This window comes from Monopterus albus, unplaced genomic scaffold (genome assembly GCF_001952655.1).
Source record: "Monopterus albus unplaced genomic scaffold, M_albus_1.0 scaffold132.1, whole genome shotgun sequence".
NCBI classification, from domain to species: Eukaryota; Metazoa; Chordata; class Actinopteri; order Synbranchiformes; family Synbranchidae; genus Monopterus; species Monopterus albus.
In genome coordinates this window covers 195-15,318 of record NW_018128012.1, presented here as the reverse complement: position 1 = coordinate 15,318, position 15,124 = coordinate 195, and the positions used below count along the sequence as shown (strand labels likewise).

The 15,124-nt window shown below is 42.0% G+C and overlaps 1 protein-coding gene across 2 annotated transcripts in view; it reads left to right on the top strand.

Moving 5' to 3' along the window:
* The window catches only part of prkcq (protein kinase C, theta), a 22,254-nt gene extending 8,516 nt beyond the window's left edge, over positions 1–13,738 (top strand). The window contains exons 2-9 of one of the 2 annotated variants that reach the window (XM_020613321.1): positions 2,636–2,744; positions 2,847–2,991; positions 8,292–8,491; positions 9,015–9,075; positions 12,629–12,809; positions 12,900–12,931; positions 13,020–13,105; positions 13,484–13,738. In XM_020613321.1, the coding sequence (XP_020468977.1) occupies positions 2,874–2,991; positions 8,292–8,491; positions 9,015–9,075; positions 12,629–12,809; positions 12,900–12,931; positions 13,020–13,105; positions 13,484–13,696 (891 nt within the window). In that variant the 5' untranslated portion in view covers positions 2,636–2,744; positions 2,847–2,873 and the 3' untranslated portion in view covers positions 13,697–13,738. Of the gene's footprint in view, positions 1–2,320; positions 2,342–2,635; positions 2,992–8,291; positions 8,492–9,014; positions 9,076–12,628; positions 12,810–12,899; positions 12,932–13,019; positions 13,106–13,483 lie in introns of those variants that run through there. The other variant, XM_020613320.1, reaches the window with a different exon arrangement.
* Positions 13,739–15,124: the final 1,386 nt, after the last annotated feature.

Below are 15,124 nucleotides of genomic sequence, written 5' to 3'. Positions count from 1 at the left end.
TTCCTCTCTCTTCTGGAAATAGGTGTTAACTACAGCCATTTCCATCCTCTTAGCAAAGTCCGCCACCATCTGTCCTTCTAGGTTCCTTCCCTTGACACCAAACCTGCCCATCACCTCCTCATCACCTTTCTTCCCCTCACCAACGTGCCCGTTGAAGTCTGCCCCAATCACCACTCTCTCCCCTCTGGGAATACTCTCCATCACCTCATCTAACTCACTCCAGAATCTCTCCTTCTCTTCTAACTCACACCCTACTTGTGGAGCATAACCACTGACTACATTCAACATTACCCCTTCAATTTCCAACTTCAAACTGATCACCCTGTCTGACACTCTTTTCACCTCTAAAACATTCCTCACCAGCTCCTCCTTCAGGATCACTCCTACCCCATTTCTCTTCCTGTCCACACCATAATAAAACAGTTTGTATCCCCCTCCAATGCTACGCGCTTTGCTACCCTTCCACCTGGTCTCCTGCACACACAGTATATCTACCTTCCTTCTCTCCATTATGTCCACCAGCTCTCTACCTTTCCCTGTCATTGTGCCAACACTGAGTCCCTATTCTCAGACCTATCCTCCTGCCTTTCCTCTTCTCTCTCTGTTTACGAATCCTTCTACCTCCTCTCCTTCTTCAACCAACAATAGTCCAATTTCCACCAGCAGCCTGTAGGTCAACAGCACTGGTGGCGATCGTTGTTAACCTGGGCCTCGACCGATCCGGTATAGAATTCACACTGATGATTTGCATGTTTAAATTTGGCATGTTTTTATGCCGGATGCCCTTCCTGATGCAAGCCTCTCTATTTATTCGGGCTTGGGACCGGCACAGAAGTCACTGGCTTGCAACCCCTGTGGCTAGATTAAGCTAAAGAAAACACAATGATTATTATTTTCTGGTGATTACACATTAATTAACAAAAACATAATTATGCATGCTATAGCCCATTTTTTGCTAATAAATCCCTCTAGATCTTACACACTGCACATTTAAAGTAAAGATAATTAAAATCAAGAGCATAAGTCTAAAACATGACAATCAGTTAAAACTGTAATAACAATGCTTAATTTAGGAGAAGGCCATATGATGGGGGGCTTGAACAGCAAAGGCCCAGTCACCTTCAGTGACAAGTCAAGACTGTGGAACCATTAGGAAGGCCCGGCAAGAGGATCTTAGGCAGCGAGTGTGATATAACCACTCAAAGCCATAAAAACAAGCAGCAAAATCCAAAAAGCAATCCTAAAACTCACAGGTATCCAGTGAATGGCAGCCACCACTGGTGGGATGTGGTCACTGCTCTTAGAACATGTCAAAAGCCTGGCAGCGGCATTTTGTATCTACTCAGTCCAGCTGAAGGCGATAGAAACATGCAGGACCTTTTCTAGATCAGCAGATGAAAGGAAAGACCTAACTTTACGACCAGTGATGATGTGATGAACATGTTAGCAAACAGTTGCCTATTTACACATCCAGCAGATACAGCATTAGCATATTCTAAATCCAGTCTTCATTCTCCTTTTAGCTATGCTACATTTCTACAAACTCCTGAGGGAAAGGTCTGGCTTTTTAGCTGCTAAATGCTTCTCTGTGTGCCAGTAACTACTGCTCTTTGGTGCTGAGCAGGCAGCAGCGGTGGGCTTTTGAGCATTTCGCAGGAAATGAGAACAAGAGGCTAAAATGCTCCACAGAGTGGAGGGGATCAGCTCTCCAGTGACAAATCAATACAATCATTTGATCCATTGTCAGTACAAATACCGATAAGTCCAACTGTAAACACCTTAAGACTAACTATAGATCTAGCACCATATGGACTGCCTGCATTAATGTGCTGCTTACAAGTTCAAACACCAAAAATTTGTCAATTTGCACTGTTGAGTGCATGAGCTGCTACAGCAACAAGAAGGATTTTGCCTTTTATGGTTCCCACATCAAAAATTTGTTTCCGTACGTCATCCACTTTGTGTATGTTTCAATGTCCGTCTATCCACATGACACCACTGATACAGGGTCAGCGGGAGATAGAGTAAAGAAGGCGGCTCATGCCAGCTTCTGAACATGATGACCATGACAAGGAGTCTTTCAGACTCAGACGCATGCAGTCGTATATTCCTGGTCTGCGTTTAGGATTTCATCTCTATTAATAGTCACTCACAGCCTCCTCTCCACTACACACAGCTCCCAGCAGGCCTCAAATATCACATCGACCGTCACAAAGCCAAAGAGGCAGTACAACCTGGTCACACAAAGCAAAGTTGGAGAGAATTCTTTTAGAGATTGTTCAGTTTTACAAGGTGCTAAAAGGCTCTGCCACGCTGTCAGCTGGCGTCTACGACCCTGAAGGTATGGGTGGTTTTATTTTACTTGCACCGAGGTTCAGAAGCCTGGTTTGTTATCTTGCGTTAGCTTTTTGGGTGTGAACAGAGGCAAGGCTGCTCACACATTATCCTGTGCTCAAACAATGGAAGCTATTGATTAGACAGTTCATTTTGTTGTAGATTTAGTTGAAACCCTGCTTTGACAGGCAACTTTAGAGTTTGCAGGGAAACTCGCTCACAGCCAGCTCTTGTGGCCATGATGTCACGGGTGATCAAAGCTTTCACTCTGCCTTCGTCTCTCTCTCTCTTCCTCTCACAGGTTGTTTCAAGCATCAAGGACGGAAAACAGCAAACCTCCCCCTCGCCTGCCAGCACATCTTTCCTCTGGAGGAAAAGGGGCAGTCGGTGTGTGCCGCGACACAAGTGAGGTGGCTGACAGCGACACAGAAGCTGTTTCCAGAATCTGAGAAATCTCATCACTTAAAACTGCTTTGCAAACTGTAAGGTTTCGTTGTTTGGATATTTGAGAGGTGGTCGGAGAGTAACACCCAGCAGAGATGTCACCTTTCCTGCGCATCGGCTTCTCCAGCTTTGAGATAGATCCCAGTCTGGCCTACCATGAAGAGGTGTTGAACCCGTACTGTGCTGTCTACATGAAGGAGGCCATAGACACAGGTAAGCAGCTGCTTGGCTGTATTTGTGTGTGTGTATATAAACAGACAGATGTGTACACAAGAAGACTGGTTTAGGTTTAGTGATTAGGGCTGCAACTAATTAATATTTTCATTATAAATCAGTCTGTGAAATGGCAGGAAACAGTAAAAAATAAAAAAAAAAACTCAAAGATTCACAGAACTGAAGGTGTTATCTGCAAAACCCAAAGATGTTCAGTTTTGAATAATATATTACAATTTCCATGCCTTATAAAGGACAAAGGTAAACACCCACATTCATCCACCTTAAATTTACACACATTTCTAATTGATAACACAAACTAGTAACTCAACAGTAGCTCTACTTGATGCACCATATGTTCACTGGAAAATAACAATTCCCCTGCCACATAGTAAGTGAAGTATAGTAAGTGAAATGCCAAAACAGTGCAACAAGTAAAACTGGAGACATACAGATTATGTTTAAAACCATAATAATTACTGGCTGCTGCACCTGAACAGCTAAGGCACTCCAACTGATTTGTTGGCTACTTCTCCTTTACATGATACCGTCAGGTCATCTGAGCTCTAGGATGGTAGGTTCCAACAGCACCGTTAACACAAACTGGTCAATGTATTTTTTTAAATACACACACACATCCAATGTCACAACTTTGAGAAACTACCCAGCGTGACAGACTCAGAGCACATATCTTTGTTCTGCAACTGGCTATCTTTAACCACTGGTGAATATGAGTGCAGGACAGAGCTAAAAACAGTGTCACTCAGAGGAAAGAGGAGCGTCTGATGTTTCTTTTCCTCTTCTGTAAAACCACAAGACTGGTCCTACGAGGCTGCAGACAAAGACATGTGTTGTCCAGTTATACCAACTTACTGGAGAGACAATGTCAGATTCATATCACTGATAGCCCCTTATCAATGATATGAATCTGACATTGTCCCTCCAGTAAGTCGCTGTGGCTCAGGAGGTAGAGTGGTCGCACCAGTTCTGTACCGGGGACAAATTCCATGTGAGTGTGTGTAACATACTTGGTCAATAAAAGTGATCATCATTTGACCTGAGATTTTCATGGCTGGATGATACCTATTTGAGCAAGAAGTCATTGGAGGCTTGTACAGTAGTAGAAAATCCTTATACCAGTCATGAGATGCCTACATTTAAACGACCTAGAGATTTTTTAAGATATAAAAATATGGATAAGTGGAAAGTTGCAACACAAATTTATTTCCAGATTAAATTAAGAGCTGCTGATGCAAAAGTCCCAAGCGGGATAAAAAGAATAAAAAGTAGTGCCCAGCAGGCATTTGGCTCAGTGCAGCTGATTTCATCTTCAAATAAAAGTTATGAAAAGCTTCGATAAACAGCTTTTGCGTTGACGTCTTCTACAAAGTCAAGACTCTTCTAGCTCCTTTAGGTGTTTTTTGACTCTGCCAAGTAGAGGTCCTCTATAGAACTGCAGCATCAAAAAGACCATATTTTGCTTTTATGGTTTGGCTTTCAGAAATAGTATCAGCATTAGGTTCTTCATGACTGGCCAACAATCAGCTTCTCAGCGCCCATCTGTGCCTCTTGTCCAGTACAAGGTTTTTTTTTTAACTAGGCCTTAAAATAACAATTATAATTTAAATAAGAAAAATAGAAAATACTCATTGTGCATTTAGGTAAGTTAAACACTTGTTTATAAAAACAGAGAGTTTCCACGCTGTCTGATAAACCTGGTGACGGTGGGACAGGACGTGGTGTCTCCCAGCTGTACACCCCCCTCCATGACCCTCTGCTGCCTACAGCCCTTCTGTTGTTATTTTAGCTTTTCCACCCTGTGTTGTCTAAGTACGGTCTGTAAATCAGCCCCTCCTGCTGGCTTGCCAAGGCTAGAAGAAGGGTTTTTTTTCCCAACCACCAGTAAGTAGTCTTTAGCACAGAGAGAGTGGGACAAAGAAAGAGCAACAACCAGGGTTAACATGGGTTTGGCTTTTTGACATGGAGAGGGTTAAAAGCAGCCAGAGTACTCAGACTGGATTCAGATGTGGCCTTCTTCCTTTTGGATGTGTTAGCATCTAAAGCTAATGTGTTTGTTTCGGTAACATCAGCGACCTAGCAAGGTCAGGATTTTACCTTTGTGCTGAACTAATATGATTTTAATTTGGGAGTAATCTGAGCTTTGTGTAACGTTGGTGTCACATTAGCAGTAACCAGAGAGTTCTGCTGGACTGACACATTTACTCATTAGTCAGCTGGGCACCATAGTTTTAGCAAATGTTACTCAGACAATAGTCCCCAGCATACTGTATCTTGGGGACTACTTTCAGTGGCGGATTAATAGACGTTATGTGCTCATCTGAGTATTTAGAGCAGCAAAACTGTATGTGAAATTGGGTGAAAATACTTGTGTTAAAGGTTATGAAGGAGAAACACGGCAGTTTTGTTACATAGAATACATTAGTTGTTTTGTTAAGAAGAAGAAAATAGAGAAGCACCTTTTACAGTATGTGTAACTTTATAGCTAGAACTACAAAGTCAACACCTGTAATTGCACATAAACGGTACATGTAACAGATTTTTAGTGTTATTTCCCCATTCTTTTGGTTTCAGTAATATGAGGCCTATCCCTGTGTGTTAATGGAAGCTCGTCACTGGTTTACTTCCACTTTTAGAAGCCCATTCAAAGGGGGTGGGGGGGGTAAAACCAGCTGACTCAGAGTGCATGCTGCTGTTGTACTGTACTGTGCTATACTGACGGGTGCTTCTATTATTTCTTCCAGCTCATTTATATCAGTGAGGGTAAATATCAGAAGCAGCATTCTGTGTAGTGCAGTACAGCCTCCAAAATGATCTCACAGTTAGATCAACTCATCTTTGAAACGGTTCAAAATTGAACATTATTAGCTTCATGAAGGCTGATTTGCTGCAGGACTGCAGGATTAGAGTGACTTAGTTTTAGCCAGGTGTACCTAATAAACTGCCAAGTGAGTGTAAAACATAGCAGTGCTGGTTGATACATTTTAAATTTGACGGGACTGAGGGGGCGCAAACCTCTGCCAAGGCAGCTCATTAATGCTGCTACACCTAAAAGCAATATGAAAACCTACCCTTAGCAGTTGGAATCACAATAATTCAGTAATGGCGGGTTTCTTAGAAGATACAACAAATTTGTTGACACCATACTGAGTTAGCAATTTCAGATAGAATTTGATCTTAGCTGCAAGTCTCAAGTGAGTTTTCCATGAGCCACATAAATCAGAACATTCTGGATCATCACATCTGGAATATCACGTGGATCCGGATCAGAATTTGGTGAGTGGTAGATCTCTTATGGATGTTATTGTACAGTTTTTGTCCATCCATTCTAGACATTATGTATGAAGCCAGAAGCCAAGATATTTAGCCCCATCTCACAATGGTGAAGATTCCTTAAAAAAAATTCCTAGATCCGGAAGATGATCTAGACCACCACCAAGATCTAACGGATTGCTCTGTGGGCCATACCCTACCTCTTCAAAAAAATGTCATCAATGTCCATTCATTACTTTTTGAGTTATGCTGTGAACAAACCAACCAATAAAACAATAGGCCACATTCGCCAACATCTTCCCAACTGTTTCCCTAAATGTCTTTGTAGGTTGTTCTTCTGATTCATGAACGCTCTTAAACTGCAGAATTGTTCGCACCCGTGTTCTTATATTGATTCATCCCATATGTTCGTAAATTGAACGCACATGCCAGTGACTCCTAATTAGCATAGGCTAACATCCCACTAATGCCCATAAAAGGGCACGAGACTGCTGGGCCGTGTGCATACAGCAGTCTCACAAAGAAATGGAAACGAGTTGAGAAAGCCAGGAACACTACAACAAAAATATAAAGATGGTGGAGCAACAAACTCCAAGCCAAAGACAAATCTGTGTAGTTATGAAGCTGAGAACAGCGAATGAGCTGCCATATTTAATAGCAAAAGTAACTTAAGAACAGTTAAAGAATGAGACCCATCGCCACGGCCTCGGCGATCACTTTGAACTGAAGCACTCAAATAAATTCTACTTCAGTGTTTCCACTAACCTTCCAACTAACCTTTGATAAAAGAGCTACAGTCCCTAAAAAGATCAACACTAAAACATCTTTGATGGTGTACAGATATGAGAGCACACTTGCGTGTAAATGTCACCTTACAACTTTTTCAAAGAATCAAACAGGAACTGACTGACACCAAAACATGTCACCTCTCACCCTGCAAAATTACACAGGGAAACCTTTTTTTTTAAACAAAACACACTGTCTGATGTATCCTGTGTGTCTGGGAGAAACAGACAAGTTTTCCTCTTGGTGCTTTAATCAGAACAAACGGCAGCTGGCAGGGCCGGTGGACAGACAGGCGATTAGCCGATGATGGAGAAGACCGCAGATCACTTTTGGAGTAAAAGGCTCAGTGGGCTTTATTGTTGCAGCAGCAGGACAGCATGTGGCTCTTATGTAATGGGTATATGGGATGTGACTGCATAGGAAAAACAGCAGATGTCAATTATGGAAGCCAAGAGGGGCTTTTTATTCCCGGTCATGTGATGCGATTAAAAACCTCTCAATACTGTGAACTGGTAATCATGATGCTCTGTGGGCGGCTGGTCGCACACACATTAATCATGCTGCAGTGGAAGCTAAATGCAATGACCAGAGAAGAGAATAAGACTATAAAGTTAGAGATGGTGCTAGATTACAGTACATATTTTAATGTGAAGTAGTCACAGATTTCAGTGGGGACTGTAAAAGAAGATCCGATCCCCCCGGAGTGATTCTGTTCTTTCATCCTGTTGGACTGGAATAAATCCTGATGTCGGTTTTTGCTTCTGGCAGGAACTTTCTCCATCTTCCTGATGTTATTAATCAAAACCTGTGAATTATTTGCTTAAAGAACACGGCTGGTGGGATTCTATATTTTTGTTACTGTCAACAAATCCCACAGAAAACCCAAAACAAACAGTGTATTAGTCTGGATGGATGGAGATTCGCAGACATTGCGTGTATTGTTGTTTTGGTCTTTTTATTGGATTTTTTGATAATAAAGAAATGTAAAAATTGGACCAACCTCATGTCCTGAAAGAAACTGTCTCACCAGATATGGCTGCACCTTGCTTCTATTTCTACCCTGCCAGGTACAAGAAGTCATTTAATTTGCTGACACACAGGATTTCTAGGTACTGAAGTGAAAATAAAAGTAACCCACAAGAGCTTATTTCCTGTCTAAGTAAAGAACAGCCCTGTTAAGAAAGGGATGTCTTTTCTTCTTTTTGTACTTTCTTTTTGTGCAGAGAAGGGCCAGGTGTATAAACAGAAGAAGCCCACCATGTACCCGCCGTGGAGTACCACGTTCGATGCCCACATCCACCGTGGTCGCATAATGCATGTGATGGTGAAGGACCGGGCGGCGGAGCTGAAATCTGAAGCCACAGTGCCTCTGGAGCCGCTGGCAACACGATGCAAGAAGGAGAATGGCAAGCTGGAGATCTGGGTCAGTGCAGTGTGCTTTCAGACACACAGAGCAGCTGTGTGGCTGTTCTGGCAAAGTCCAGATGGGCCGACTTGCCTTAGGTCAAAAGTCCAAATGTTTAAAAGGGATAGTCCGTGTCTGTATCATCCTGCCTCCATCTCCACCCTCATTATTGGCATGCAACACAGGCAAAATACTTTAAAAGAACTTCTTGCAACCCTGGTCACCTTTTTCACATGCAGGCCGGAATTACACACTACATGTATCGAGATAATGGAAACTATTACTGCCCACATAAATTCCTTACTTTATTTTTAAAGTAACAAGAAATGAAACAGATCACTTGGAAGCAAAACTAACAAATGGATGAGTCAAATCAAATAGATGCTGGAACTAAATCCTCCCCAGTCTCATTTGCCAGACTGTCTGTCTCTAGCCAAACAGCATGACGTGCACAGTTTCATGCAGTTTATACTCATTAATTTTCTCATGAATTTTTGTCCTAAAATGTTGCTTTTGTTTCGGTTTCTCTTTTTCCACTCAGCTGGAGCTGAAGCCACAGGGTCGCCTGCTGATGGAGGCCAAATATTATCTTGAGAAAAGTGGTGAGTAAATCAACCTACTGCCCCTAAATACAATATAAGAGTTTGAACCTCTGTCTCTGATTGCTGGGAGTGGACATGCATTTGCTGTGTTAGCTCCCTTTCATTTGGGCTTTCCAGACAGTAACACCTCCTAAAGGCCTGAGAAGTTGCTGAGAACTGAAGGGAACGAGCCAGCTCCCATTTCTATTTTTAGATCCAGCAAACAGGAAATCACTGCTCAGTACAACAGGTGGCATAGCCACTGGTACACAATTCAATCTGCTGAACTTCCTCTTCGACTACAAATGCTCACACAAACACACATTCTGTACAACATACTCTAACTATGCTCAGATTGATGATCTACATTTATTAGGCAGCAGTCAAATATTCAGCCAATGTGGAAATATTTGCAGCAGACTCCTTTCTAAATTGATAATAAACTTTTTTAAAGGAAAAGCTTAGCATTTTGGAAAATGTGCTCATTTTTTTGGGAGAGGTGGAGGCATAAAGATCAACCCATGTGCTTTGGAAAAGGTTTAGAGAGTCAGATATTCAGCTACACCGATGGCTGCAGCAAACGTCCAATATCTTAACCCTTCTTCAAGGCAGCTTTTTTGATTTAGACACCTTTAGACACCGAACTTAAAAAAATCCGGCAAACTGCCGCCCCTATTTTCATTACACAAGTATGGCAGCCTCAGTGCTAGAGGTGTGATGCTGATCATGACATCTGATGATCTGTGTACTTGGTGGCCAATTTGAAAAAGAAACAAATGGGCCGTTATCTGATTTTGTTTCATATATTTATTAGGGGTGTGATGATATCTCGCAATATTAAAATGTGACGATATTTATCATCAAGGTGAAAATGCTGTCTCACAATATTAGTAGATAACAGAACTAGAGCAGCAGCCAGCGTGATGGAGAGTGAGGGTGAAAGAGGTTCCCACACACAACTCCAATTAGAAGTTACTGTGGAAGCTGATGCACGGTTATAAGGTCTGATGTGAATTCCCCCGGGCTGTCACTCTGATGAACACTTGACCCACGACAGTATCATTGGACAATAACCCTCAGTGCAATACCTGTAAATATACCTCGTACAGATTGTACAGATCCATACAGGTCTCTATTTTTAAGTACTCTATTTTTATCCCTATTTACAGTGCCTTGCGAAAGTATTCGGCCCCCTTGAACTTTGCCACCTTTTGCCACATTTCAGGCTTCAAACATAAAGATATAAAACTGTAATTTTTTGTGAAGAATCAACAACAAGTGGGACACAATCATGAAGTGGAACGAAATTTATTGGATATTTCAAACTTTTTTAACAAATAAAAAACTGAAAAATTGGGCATGCAAAATTATTCAGCCCCCTTAAGTTAATACTTTGTAGCGCCACCTTTTGCTGCGATTACAGCTGTAAGTCACTTGGGGTATGTCTCTATCAGTTTTGCACATCAAGAGACTTAAATTTTGCCCATTCCTCCTTGCAAAACAGCTCGAGCTCAGTGAGGTTGGATAGAGAGCGTTTGTGAACAGCAGTTTTCAGTTCTTTCCACAGATTCTCGAGTGGATTCAGGTCTGGACTTTGACTTGGCCATTCTAACACCTGGATATGTTTAGTTTTGAACCATTCCATTGTAGATTTTGCTTTATGTTTTGGATCATTGTCTTGTTGGAAGACAAATCTCCATCCCAGTCTCAGGTCTTTTGCAGACTCCATCAGGTTTCCTTCCAGAATGGTCCTGTATTTGGCTCCATCCATCTTCCCATCAATTTTAACCACCTTCCCTGTCCCTGCTGAAGAAAAGCAGGCCCAAACCAGGATGCTGCCACCACCATGTTTGACAATGGGGATGGTGTGTTCAGGGTGATGAGCTGTGTTGCTTTTACGCCAAACATAACGTTTTGCAGTGTTGCCAAAAAGTTCGATTTTGGTTTCATCTGACCAGAGCACCTTCTTCCACATGTTTGGTGCGTCTCCCAGGTGGCTTGTGGCAAACTTTAAACAACACTTTTTATGGATATCTTTAAGAAATGGCTTTCTTCTTGCCACTCTTCCATAAAGGCCAGATTTGTGCAGTATACGACTGATTGTTGTCCTATGGACAGAGTCTCCCACCTCAGCTGTAGATCTCTGCAGTTCATCCAGAGTGATCATGGGCCTCTTGGCTGCATCTCTGATCAGTCTTCTCCTTGTATGAGCTGAAAGTTTAGAGGGACGGCCAGGTCTTGGTAGATTTGCAGTGGTCTGATACTCCTTCCATTTCAATATTATCGCTTGCACAGTGCTCCTTGGGATGTTTAAAGCTTGGGAAATCTTTTTGTATCCAAATCCGGCTTTAAACTTCTCCACAACAGTATCTCGGACCTGCCTGGTGTGTTCCTTGTTCTTCATGATGCTCTCTGCGCTTTAAACAGACCTCTGAGACTATCACAGTGCAGGTGCATTTATACGGAGACTTGATTACACACAGGTGGATTCTATTTATCATCATTAGTCATTTAGGTCAACATTGGATCATTCAGAGATCCTCACTGAACTTCTGGAGAGAGTTTGCTGCACTGAAAGTAAAGGGGCTGAATAATTTTGCACGCCCAATTTTTCAGTTTTTTATTTGTTAAAAAAGTTTGAAATATCCAATAAATTTCGTTCCACTTCATGATTGTGTCCCACTTGTTGTTGATTCTTCACAAAAAATTACAGTTTTATATCTTTATGTTTGAAGCCTGAAATGTGGCAAAAGGTGGCAAAGTTCAAGGGGGCCGAATACTTTCGCAAGGCACTGTATCTCATTTCACAATCAGCATTCCTTTGTCTGCATTGTTTACTGCCTGTTTATACTGCTTAGTTTGCATTGTTTGCACTGTTTGTTGCTTGTTAATGCTGCTTATTTTGTTATATTACACAGCCTTATGCTGGTTTACTGTTTACTTGCCCCTTGCATGGGGATATGTACATACACATTGAGAGCCGATGTACCAGAGTCAAATTCCTTGTGTGTCCGACATACCTGACCAATAAAGCTGATTCTGATTCTGAGATTCTGAAGTCATACAGGAGAGAAGCCAGTCAGTTGAGTTTGTGCCAAAACCTTTCACAATATGCACATATTGCTCTGTGTAAAGTGGCTTGTGAGAGCGCTTAGCACCTAAAGTAAGCAGCTTTGTGAGCAAACCCATAATTTAAAAGTCGTGAATCAAAGAATGTAGCTGCAGTTTCCTCACACTTTAAATATTGCTTCACTTGTGTTAGTCTGAAACACCAGGGCCAGTAATTTACTTGGGAAATTGAAGAATTTCAGTGTTTAACCCTCTCACAAACAAAAAGGTCTGATAACTTTTAAAGATCATTAAGTGTGACTGTTTCATCCATAAGATATGGTACAGCTGAACTCTTTGGCCAAAAAGAAACTCTGATTTACATGAGAAACTAAATTCACAAAAGGTGAGAAATTGAAACCTCACAGAAGTCTTCTCATCACTCTGTTCACAGGAAGCTGAGCTCCACAGCTACATATCATTAGATGCGATTTCCTTTTGAAATAAAAGGTATGACATGTTTCAGATGCTGCAGGTCAGACTGAGGGAGACCCCGAGTCTGAACGGGAGCAAGAGGGTCTGTTCACCCTCCATCAGCGACGTGGTGCCATCAAGCAGGCCAAAATTCATGTTGTCAAATGTCACGAGTTCAGCGCTACCTTCTTCCCTCAACCGACCTTCTGCTCTGTCTGCAAAGAGTTTGTCTGGTATGCAGCAAATGGACACATCATAAAATCACCAAATTACTCATTTTCTTTGATCATAGTAGTCATTTCACCTGATGTTCTCCACTGCAGGGGTCTTAACAAGCAGGGTTACCAGTGCAGACGTAAGTTTCAGTATATTTTCCACTGATGTACTGGATGCCTTTTTTCCCTTTCCCATGCATTTAACCCGGTCACCTCTGTGTCATTTAGAGTGCAACGCAGCTATCCACAAGAAATGCATAGACAAAGTTATCGCCAAGTGCACTGGTTCAGCTATAAACAGCAAAGAAACAATGGTAAGGATCTGCGTCGCACACACACTCAATTGTTTCAGGTAACAGTATGTTGATGTGTACGAGAGTTGTAAACATGTGGTTGTAAAGCTTACTAATCAAGCAGTCACCTCATACAAAGGTATCATCACTCCACACAGTCACATCTCATCTTTTCTGCTGCTGCTGCTCGTTTCACTTCCTCCTCAGCCACATGCCTGCTGGGTTCATGAAACCAAAACCTCATGTGGTAATACTCACTATAAAGCCCAGAACTGCCACCCACTGTCTGGATACAGGAAATGTTTCTATTGCCTTTTTTCCTGCTATTGGATTTTGTTTGGTCTGTTTGTAAGATTCAACCTGAACTAAGCTGTGTGTCATATGTGGCATGTGTTGCAGATCCACAAGGAGCGCTTCAAGATCGACATGCCCCACAGATTTAAAGTCTACAACTACAAAAGTCCCACCTTCTGTGAACACTGTGGGACTCTGCTGTGGGGGCTCGCCAGGCAGGGGCTCAAATGTGAGGGTGAGAGGCAGGATATTTACGACTTCTGTGGTTTTATCTGTCTTGCTATAACAAACTGGACTTCTGTTGTAACACCTCGTTAGTAACTTATTGTAGCAAACGTTTGCCTTGACATCACGCATCAAGCTCAGAATTGCCATTTTAAATTTGTTCTTGTCTGTAAGACGCCACATCTAAGCTTACACACAAATAACTAGAAAGGGGCTGCTGCAGGTGGTTAAACAACAAGTATAATAACACTGTCCACAGCAACTCCGAATGAGACAGGTCTGTTCAGCTTATTGCCGGCCTTACACTAGAAGACTATAAGTCTGAGAAAGGTCTAAGGTCTGACACCCTCTCACATCTAAAGACAATGTGTCATTAGTCAGTTTTTGTCACAGACTGTGATTTTACAAAGACTGGGGATCCGGCAGGGTCACTGTTTTCAAGACTGCAACCAGATTTCTCTTGAGACTACTTCCCATCATGCTCCTGGTGGGAAGTTACAAGGAGAAAGAATTGGGAAATGGAGCAGAAACAAAAGAGGTGTTCCACAGCTGCACTTGTGTGTGTGCAGTGTTCTGCTTGGAAAACACAGCCGGAAAGAAAATGAGAAGAGCGCGGCCTGTGGTTGACTGAAAGGGGACCGCGAGGTCGGTCCACCTTTTCTCTTTCTTCACTCAGTCCGGGTACAAACTGGATGACACGTCACAGAGACACTCCTCCTCACTCACAACTCCAGCACTTTCTCCTCCTTTGTAACAGTCCAACAAAACCGAAGCCTCACTGGAGTCTCCTTCATGTTTACCGCCGTTTCTGTGCTGCTTCCTGTTTGGTTCTGGAGAGAGCTCACCTATTGGTTGTTTATGACGGTCACTTCGTGGTTTGCATGAGTCAAGACTGAAAGGCTTCAGATGATATTAAACATGGTTGACTATCAGAACGTCAAGATGAGAAATACACAGGCGTTAAACATCTCAGATCACCATGATTTTAGCTGGACAGTGGAAATTTATCTGAAACACTGAAGACACTTGAAAAGTCATTAGGTGCAAGGCCAGCATATGACAACAGTTTTCAGTGAATCCAATTTAAGATCCAAATTTCAAGACACTAAGGTTTATTTCCTGCATGCTTATACAGTGTGTGATATAAAAGACAGAGTGCCATATTCTTATGGCAGTGCTAAAAAGGTTAGTGTGCAATAAAAATTAATATTTAGAATAAGAAAAAAGGGAATTAGTAAAAAAGCTATTACAAAAAGATTTTAAAATGTGCAGGCAAAGGATAGACAGATGTCTAGAGTTTTTAAATGGTTAGACATGACCTAAAGCTAAAAGAAAGAAGTGTACATATGTTCTAGTATTTCTATGCAGAAGCAACTGGGTTTATACACGTCTCAAACTTTCACTTGCAAGACTTTTTTTCTAACAAACTAAAGTATGGTTTAAGGATCTCCTTGAATGGTCATAATCTCCAGGCTGTTGCACATTCATGTGATCTTGCCTGACATCCACCGGTGATATTGT